Raw genomic sequence first — 9,247 nt, 5'->3', positions numbered from 1 at the left:
ACTGAGGCTTCCATATGGCTCAATCCCAAACTCTGCATTAATAAATCGCTGTTTTTCTGGAGACTGTGGGTCCAGAGAGGGATACTTGTTCTCGGAGACCTGTATCAGGGGAGGATTCTCAAGTCCTTCAACGACCTTAAAGCACAGTTTCAGTTGCCACAAAGTCAGTTTTGGAGGTACTTGCAGCTCCGGCACTTATTGCTCAAAACCTTTGGTTCCTCCTCCACACCACCTCCAAATATTGAATACCTCAGCTACATCAAAAAAATCTTTGGGGGGGGGGTCGTGAAGTCTCTAAATATTACTCAATGCTTGTTACGGGCACGAGTAAAGGACTACCTGCCCTCCGGTTAGCTTGGGAATCTGACCTTGGTGTGGCTTTTACAGATCAGGAATGGACTGCAATTTTGCAGAATAGTAAAAAGATGTCCAGGGAACTTAGAACGAGACTAATCCAATTCAAATTACTACACCGAATTTACTGGTCGCCACACAGACTGTATAGGGCGAACCGCACTCAGTCCCCTGAATGCTGGAGATGTCAGACTGGGGTAGGCACATTGACCCATATGATTTGGAGCTGTCCTAAAACCCAAATCTTTTGGACTGAGATACATGACTTTATCAAATCAACCATACGATGGGATATTCCTTTTTCACCAAGACTATTTGTTTTGGGAGACCCATCACTCCTTAACTATGCTCCACCTAAGGCTGCTGAATGGGTACAGACTGCATTGATGCTGGTGCGTAAACTCATTATCTCCCAGTGGAAGGCCCCCTCCACCCTACCTGTCTCTGTATGGCATATTCAACTAGGGAGACTCGCTGCACTAGAACAACTCTCATACAGGCTCCTTTATTCTGTCCAGAATAAAACGACCAGACTAGACCTTAGAGTGGGATAGTCATTGGAATTCTGATGAAGGCCTCTCAGGGATGTCAGAGTGTGGCATGCAGTAAGACCCACATAGTCAAAGGCTGGCTGTTTTTGTTTCTTTTGTATTGTTTTTGTTTTTTTTTGTTTTTTTTCCTTTCCATGCTTTTGTTTATCTCTTGTTTTGTTTGCCCCCCCCTCATTTTGGTTTGGTATTCTCTACTGTTCTGCTGCTATGCTGATGTTTTTTTATGTGATGTAATCTGTCTCCGGACTGTAGTGTTCTAAAAGTACAATAAAATATTAATCACAAAAAAATACTAAAATCAGAATAAAACCAATTATAAAAGACAAATACAAATTCCCACTCTGTGACATAAGGGCTATTTGACCAAGAAGGAGAGTGATGGAGTGCTGCACCAGATGACCTGGCCTCCTCAGTCAACTGACTTAAATCCAATTGAGATGGTTTGGGGTGAGATGGACCGCAGAGGGAAGGCAAAAGTGCTACCAAGTGCTCAGCATCTCTGGGAACTCCTTCAAGACTGTTGGAAAACCATCTCAGGTTTTAATTGTGGTCTTCTTTGTTGGCATTCTCCTGTGCCATACTAACCCGCTTTGTTTCCTCTTTCACTGCATTCTCTTTTCTTCTTGCCTGGCAGTTCCAACTTTAACATCCTATTTCCAAACCAACTCAAACATACCTCTGTAGATTAAAATTAAGACTTTATTGTGGTATTTTGCTTTCTTTGTATAGAGTCTTGTGACAAGTTTTATAATAAACGTTTAACAGCAGAGAGAAAGCAGAAGAAATGAGAGGATGAAACAAGATAATTATAAATACAGAGCTTGAGTTCCGTTTTAAAATGTAAAGCTATAGTTTTTAGATTTAGATAACTGTATTTATCCCCACGGGGTAGTTGAGAGTGCAGAGTGGCATATATACAGTTAAAAAGAATAAGAAGAATAAGTGCAAGGCAGATAAATAAATAAAACATGTTGGTGAAATTGCTCCTTCTTTTATGAAGTGTCTTGCCAGCAGGGGGAACTAGAAGTTGGAAAGTTCTGGTTTAAAAATGGCTCTTCTCCCCATCTGACGTGCATTTTCCATTCTGTGCTCCTGCTGTGCACACTGTGAGCTGACTGATAATCTGCTGTTTGGACAGTGAACATAAAAAGTCCACAGACTGTTGACCTAAGCGAATGCTACTCACGCTAACATCTGCCAACCTTTAGAGACCGCAAACACGAAGATTCACACCTTGATTAATTCAGAGTCAGCTGACTTACAACATTTATCCTGCTTCACAGTGAAGTCACTGCTGACTCCTCTCCAGCCAGCTCTTATGTGATGGATTTGGGAAGTAGGGTGGCTCAGAGAGAGAGAGAAAAAAGAGAGAGAGAGCTAGACAAGGAGGGAGGGGGAGAGAGAGACTTTTGCACAGCTTGCCTACCTTGTTACTCCTGTGCCAGCTCCAGCATGCATGTCTGCCTATCTGTTGATTTGTGAATTTGTGTCTGAATGCACATCACACTTTGATCTCTCATCTAGCAGCTCATCGAGAGGACACAGGTATGCTTGGATCTTTCTCTCTCACTCTCTCTCTCTCTCTCTCTCTCTCTCTCTCTCTCTTGTTTTTTTAAACTTGCAGAAAATAAATCTTGGACTCCTCTACAGGATCAAACGTGAAGGAGTACTGTGCTCTGAATTAAGACTGTGATTTGATTTTGGGGGCCGAGTGAGTCTTTTAATGCTGTGAGCGTTAGAAGGATGATTGCAGGAAGGACAAATACAAGACAGAGAAATGGACAGGAGGTGTGTCTTATCAGCTCACTCTTCAACTTTGACATTGAAAGCTGACCTTTTGTGAATATGCAATATCACTCTGCCCCCATTGTGCATTGTACAGAAAGAGTGCTTTAAATCTCCCTGAGCATTTGCTTTATCACAAGTCTGTTAGAGCTAGGATAGGATCAATGGGAATCCAATTACTCAAGTAGGACAGTAAGGAAAGGTGGAGCACACAGCAGCAAGTAAGGACACAAATGAGCTTTGCTGTCTGTTTGTGTGCATGCAGGGCTTAACATTTTTGTGTGGTCAACTTTAAGGCTGCACAGGCCCGCAGAGCCACAGTGTCTGTGTGAGGAAATATGGCAACTAGGACGTCTGGATGGCGTTTGCTCTCTAAGGAAGGGGTGGAGTTGAAGGGTTGAAAGCTCACTCTTTGAACTTTTTATTATTCTTTTTTGTTCTTTAGTTCTGACTCTAACTTTTGCAGTGTTTTGTTGGTTTAGGCAGCCTCAGCAAGGTTAATAAAAAAAGAATGGTGAGCTTTGCCACTGGCACCAGCTTGAATGATTATCAAGTTGGACCAAAAGAAGGAACAAAGGCCATTCCGACGAGCCCTTCACAACCTTCCTTCTGACCCCATCTAACGAAGAAGAGGTGTTGTTTCCAGAGGAGAGCCAAGTCAAATAGATATTTGTTATGAAATTTCCCCTTGTGGGACTAATAAAGGTGTATCAATATCAATACACTTTAACAATAAACTGGTTGGCTTCTAATGTTTTTAAAGCTCACTGTAGCTTTTGTTATGATAAAAACTAATGTGTGTAATATATGAATTTACAATTTTATTCATTTTATGGTGTTTATTACTACAAAGCAGACTGTCCACAAGAACAAAAAAGACAATCCAGCCCAACATAAAGGATTTTAGTCCCCAAAACCTAATAAATGCCTCAAGAAATACATCAGCAGTGAGGGTACTCCTCTAAAATGAAAAAGTTTGTCCATTGCCTAAAAGGCTCCTATTGTTTTTACCCAGTCAGAGGTTTTATTGCACAAAAAAGTTACAAGCTGTTGCATAACAGACAGGAAAGGCCTTTCCTCTGTGAGGCAACACAAAAGAAACTGTCTTGTTTTTGAACTGCAGGTATGTGCGTTTAAAGCAGCAACAGTAAAGCAATCTTTAAATAAAACACATGTTCTTTACCAGATAGGAGGATTATTACTACAATAATACTATTTGCATTTGCAAGTTGTGTTAACCTTATTAATAATGATCATATTTGTATTTATGTTTATTTTTCATAATGTTATTCTTTTCAGCACCTTGTTTTTTAGCAGTTGAGGGTTTTTTTGTTGTTGTTGTTTTTACTCTCTGTGACTCCGCACTGTTCGTGTTTCTGCTCTTGGTTCTATTGTTATTGACTGTAAGAATTTCCCTCAGGATTGATACTTATCTTATCTTATAATTTTATTTCTTGTACTGTGGGAGATACGTTTTACCAGCTAATGGCTGAGAAACACAATGAGACAACAACACTCAGCTGAACCACTAGACAATTTCCTTATTGAAGTCATATTACGGTATAATAAACATGACATTTGATAGGCCTCCTTTGTAAAGATATCAACTGAAGGAAATTCCTCAGCTTTTCTACTAAAACTGAATCGAATTTTAACTTCTGCATTGCTAATTACCTCTATTTGTTTTTCTCTACAGCGATCCGCAACATGTAATACTGTGTTAAGTACTAATGTAACAAATTCAAGGTGTAGAGCGACTGTTAGAGGCTCATTAAGAGGTATGTTCTGAAATCAGCGAGACACGCAGACAGGCCACATGTTGTAAATGTGATACAACATCACACAGACGTGCTAAAAATATCTATTCTGGGACTGGCATGAGGGTGACAAATCTGTGCAGGCGAAGCTGAGCTGGGAACAGGGGGGTCACCTTCAGTCTATGTGGCACATTTGGGCTGAATGCATGCGTACACAACAGTGCTAACCATTATCAAAAATGTATATTTTCTCCAAAATTCTGATTTCATATGATTATATATTAACATTTCCTTTCAATTTAGAGGTAGACTGCGACATAATCGTTTCCATTTCGTGTCACTACTCTCGCCCTATTCTCATGCCATGTGAAATCACTAAAAGAGCTGCTACTCTCGGGTGACAGATGGAGATGTATACAGTGTCTAAACATAGTAAGATATGCAGGTCGAGGCTATAGATAGCCACAGACTGCTGCAATAACGACAAGCTAGTGAGCAACTTTTTCCAATCACAACCCTCACTCATGTCAATGAGAGCACAGACATGTAAAATCTGTAACAGTAGCAGCCATGAGGGGATTCTGTGGCTGTGCTGCAGAGTATCAGTAACTACATGTCTTTGTGAAGACATGAGGCTGTGTTTTCCAAAAAGTGGGACCCACTTGGAGCAGTGTGTGCTTTTCTGGCCTGTAGCAGCATGCACTGTAGTCTCTCTGTAGGTGTCCTTTATCGTACTACCACCACCACACAGACTTTTAAGGGTGCACACAGTGGAAGAATTGTGATTCTAAATTCTAAATAAAGGCATCCAGAACAGTGAGCACAAATGTTCTGATTTAAGCTGAGACACGAGGTGCTAATCTGAAAATAACTGAGGTAATATGTAATCAGCACAGTCCTCTTGGTAACATTTTGCATCACAGGCCTGGAAGTGGAGGTATTTTTGTCCTTTGAAGTAAAGAAAATAAAGTTATGTCTAACATTAGCACCTTCATGACTTGTTTACAACTCAAAAAGAAAAAACTACTGTCTTGATCTTGAGTATGACTTTTGGCATATTCAGAACAAGTAAAGCTGAATAAACGTAGGAATTACCACCACTTAAGACAAATATTGTAGACACAAGGGTTGTGCTGGATTTACGGTTTTATTAAAACACAAAGGTTTCCTAAGCAAAATGTACTTGAAGGTAAATACACTTCTGAAGAAGAGACCCTATCAGTGATTAACATGGGATTTCAATGCACTTATTTTAAGTCCTGTTTTATTTTCAATGCGTCATATACTCACCATCCACTTTATCAGGTACACCTTGTGGGAGCCTTTTTTCAGAGCTAACTTAATTCTTTGTGGTGCGGATCAAGCTAAGTGCTGTAAACACTCCTCACCAATTCTGCTCCATATTAACATGCTAGCATCATACAGTTGCTGCAGATTTGTTGGCTACACCTCCATGATGTGGATCTCCTGTTCCACCGCATTCCCAACAGTGCTCGATTAGATTGAGATCTTATGATTGAATCATCAAGAAACCTGCTTGAGATCATTTGAACCTTGTAACATGGTATCTAAGCCTGCTGGAAGCACCCATCAGAAGATGGGTACGCTGCGGGTGTAATGGGTTGAACATGGTCACCATCAATACTCAGGCTTTTATGTTTAAATGATTCTCAGTTGGTACTTTGGGGCCCAAAGTTATACCATAAATAATATAAAAGATATAGAATATCCCTCTTTCCATGTTTATACAAAATTTTGACCCTGGTGTGATATTTTGGTGAGTCTACCTGAATCTTTGTCCCACCTGCGATCTTTTCTGTCCCTTCTGCAGCCAGCCTTTATTCTGGAGGGAAAGGCCCCACTCGAGCCCACCAGGGGGGATGGAGGAGGCAGAGAGACCCTCATCCCTGCTTCTGCTGCACTGCTGACTCAGGCAGAAACTCCTGCACGCTGGCAGAGTGAGAGCCTGCTGGCAGAGTCCTGGTCCACAATGGGCGATGTAGACCCCGAGGACACCAAGAGCCTCGACAGCAGTGACGGGACACTTCTGACAGGGGAGGAGAACCACTCCTCCAACTCTGACATGGTCCACCTGGAGCGGGACGAGGCTGAGATGCTTGAGGAGGCAGAGAAGAAAGGGAAGCGAGCAGAGGAAGAGGAGGAAGAAGATGAGGAGATGCAAACAAGTATGTTAAGTGTGTTGGGTGGGGAGAGGGAGCTGGTGGCACTCAGGGAAGAGGAGCAGGACCTCCAGGCCCCAGAAACTCAGGAGCTCCTGGTGTCAGCAGAGGAGCCTTATATGGAGCGTGAGCCAGGAGAGTTCAGGCACGTGGTTCCCCCGATGGCCTTGCCTCCTCTGCCTATTGTTAAGCTCGACCCCCCCTCCACAACATCCACCCCAGTCCCTTCAACCACAACATCTGAAGTAGAGGAGCTGTATTCCATTCAGGGCCTCCACCCTCCTTCTATTCTAGCACCGATTGCACCGGAGCCTCCAGCAGCAAGTGTCGGGCAACAACAGTTTTCACAGATCCCCCTCACAGACGTGGATAAACATTCAGTTAAGGAGCCTGCAGAGAAGCTGCAGCCACGGCCAACTGCTCCCAAGACCAAACCTCTGAGCTCCACCGAGCTGCTTTATGGAGGCGCTGCATTAGTAGCAGTTGTGGGAGTGGTGGCATATAGTGCAGTGATGTACTGCAGAAAGTAGAAAACCTCTCTCTGAATCCCCCAAACCACCTTTCAGCACATTTTTTCTCTTGTTTTTAAATCTATTCCAAACTAAATATTCCACCACATCACTATCCAATTAATGGATTTTACTCTCTAACGCTGTTTGCTAATTAGACACACTGATCTGATGTTTTTTAATTCGTTTTGTGCTACCTCAGCTCACAGCAGAGCTTGTGGCCTTTGTTTTTCTTTTTGATCTCTGAGGAAATGTATCCAATAAAATGTAACCTGAAATACACAAATCACTTTAAGTGCAATTTTAAACTTCCCCATACTTGAAGGGTTTCTTTGTGCGTGTGTGTCATTACTTCACCATATTAGACAAAATGCCACTTCCTCTGTAAATAGTACTGTCATTGTTTTAGCAACACTGAAAAGCACATTATCATAAACATTACACACTAAATGGAAAGTTTCAGAGTACAGGGCAACAGCGATTGGACTGAAAGCCCAAAAACTGCATCAGCATCTCACAAACGTTTTTGCCATAAAAGTTTTTCTGCACAACATCTATAAAGCCTGCAGTCAAAGCCCTTTTACTTATGTTTCTGCATGTTCCTGCACGCCATGTATCGCTCTGTCCAGGCATATGTCTATATTGAAGGCAGGTTATGATCACACCCACACCACCAGTACTCCCCACCAGAACAGTCCATGTAGAGTACTTGTCACGGTCTGCAGAGACAGACCATGCAGTGGTGTGTGTAATGGACCCAGGTGCGTACACAAGTGAGTAGACGGGAGTGAACTTAACAGAAAGCGAGCCTTTATTATGGCTGAAGACAAAGTGTATAAACAACGCAGGGATAGCGTGACTAGACTATAACTAAACTGGGAAAACTAATACTGTGACAAACTAAGAAAACTCAGAGACTAAGATGATCACTGAAAGGACTGACCGTGAAAACATGGAGGTGAGGACACAGACGACGCGACACAGACTAAATGAAACACAGAGACTAAATACACATGAGGGATGATCAGGGGAAGTGGCCACACATGGGAGCACAGCTGACACACATGAACCTAACGACAGGACAGAAGAGGTGAAACTAAATACACTGACATTGAATACAGACTTTCAAAGTAAAACAGGAAACATGGAGATTAGACATGACATGAACTAAACATAACCATGCAGACATGACTCATGACAGGTAGACGCACAAACCAGGGAGACGGAGTACAGGGGAAGATGACAGAAGCGACAGCATGAACTTGACAACACAAGACACACAGACATAAACACATGAAGGGCAAGGGAGGCTTAATACAAGGCTAATATAATTACAAATGAGCTGGAATAACTTAATGAACCTAAACAAACAATAAACATCAAAATAGACTAAACACAAAACACTGGGTCGCACGACCCAGGACCATGACAGTACTGTTAATATTTCAATCCCCAACACCACTGAATGAGAGCATGGATACAACCATTAGGAAAAGAGATTCGTTGTATCTAAATATCACAATTTCAAGCTGTTACTCTGATAATTTTGTGTGAAAATATTGCATTTTGTACTCCGTATTATTTATTTTAAAGCTTTACCTACTAATATGCTAACTAGTAATGTGTAGGTAATGCACTGTAATGCACCGTATTGAAAAGCGTCTGGACTCTTCCGGTCCAGCCGCTTTTCTTTCCGAGGGCCTTATACTACCATAACCTGGATGACTGAGGACCTTCACAGACTTCATCATGTTCACTTCAGGTATTTTAAACAGTTTTTGATTCTCTAAAGCACTGGGAAAAGTTTGCCACCACACATTTACTTTATATGATGCTTACAATTAACTGAAACATGTGCAGGCACACATAGAATTGCTGTATATCCTGTATTTCTAACAGTTTGCACAATGTTAACCAGCTTCAAAGTCTATATTTGGCATGACCACTTTTATTCTTCAGTACATCTTGAGTGCTATTTTTTTTGTAATTTCTGTAAGTTGTCCACAGGAATAGTTCCCCGGGCTTCTTGAATTGTGACAATTTAGTCATAAAGTTCGTTTACTGTAGATTTAGAGTTATATGCGAGTTGTATGTATATACACACATACGTA

The 9,247-nt window shown here is 41.7% G+C and overlaps 1 protein-coding gene across 1 annotated transcript; it reads left to right on the top strand.

Moving 5' to 3' along the window:
- Positions 1-2,525: 2,525 nt before the first annotated feature.
- LOC102197211 (bcl-2-like protein 13) lies at positions 2,526-7,463 on the top strand. The gene is made up of 2 exons (XM_005740785.1): positions 2,526-2,693; positions 6,279-7,463. Exons 1-2 carry the CDS (start codon positions 2,649-2,651, stop codon positions 7,155-7,157), a joined length of 924 nt encoding a protein of 307 aa, XP_005740842.1. The 5' UTR covers positions 2,526-2,648; the 3' UTR covers positions 7,158-7,463.
- Positions 7,464-9,247: the final 1,784 nt, after the last annotated feature.

This window comes from Pundamilia nyererei, unplaced genomic scaffold (assembly GCF_000239375.1).
Source record: "Pundamilia nyererei isolate P.nyererei 1_Seehausen unplaced genomic scaffold, PunNye1.0 scaffold00104, whole genome shotgun sequence".
In the NCBI taxonomy this organism is placed as follows: Eukaryota; Metazoa; Chordata; class Actinopteri; order Cichliformes; family Cichlidae; genus Pundamilia; species Pundamilia nyererei.
Note: the sequence above shows the minus strand (reverse complement) of the source record. Positions and strands in the feature narration are given on the sequence as shown.

Coding starts and splice junctions, on each gene's coding strand:
- LOC102197211 (XM_005740785.1), top strand. CDS start 2,649: ATGATTGCAGGAAGGACAAATACAAGACAGAGAAATGGACAGGAG. Junction 2,694..6,278: donor GACAGAGAAATGGACAGGAG/GTGTGTCTTATC, acceptor TCCCTTCTGCAG/CCAGCCTTTATTCTGGAGGG.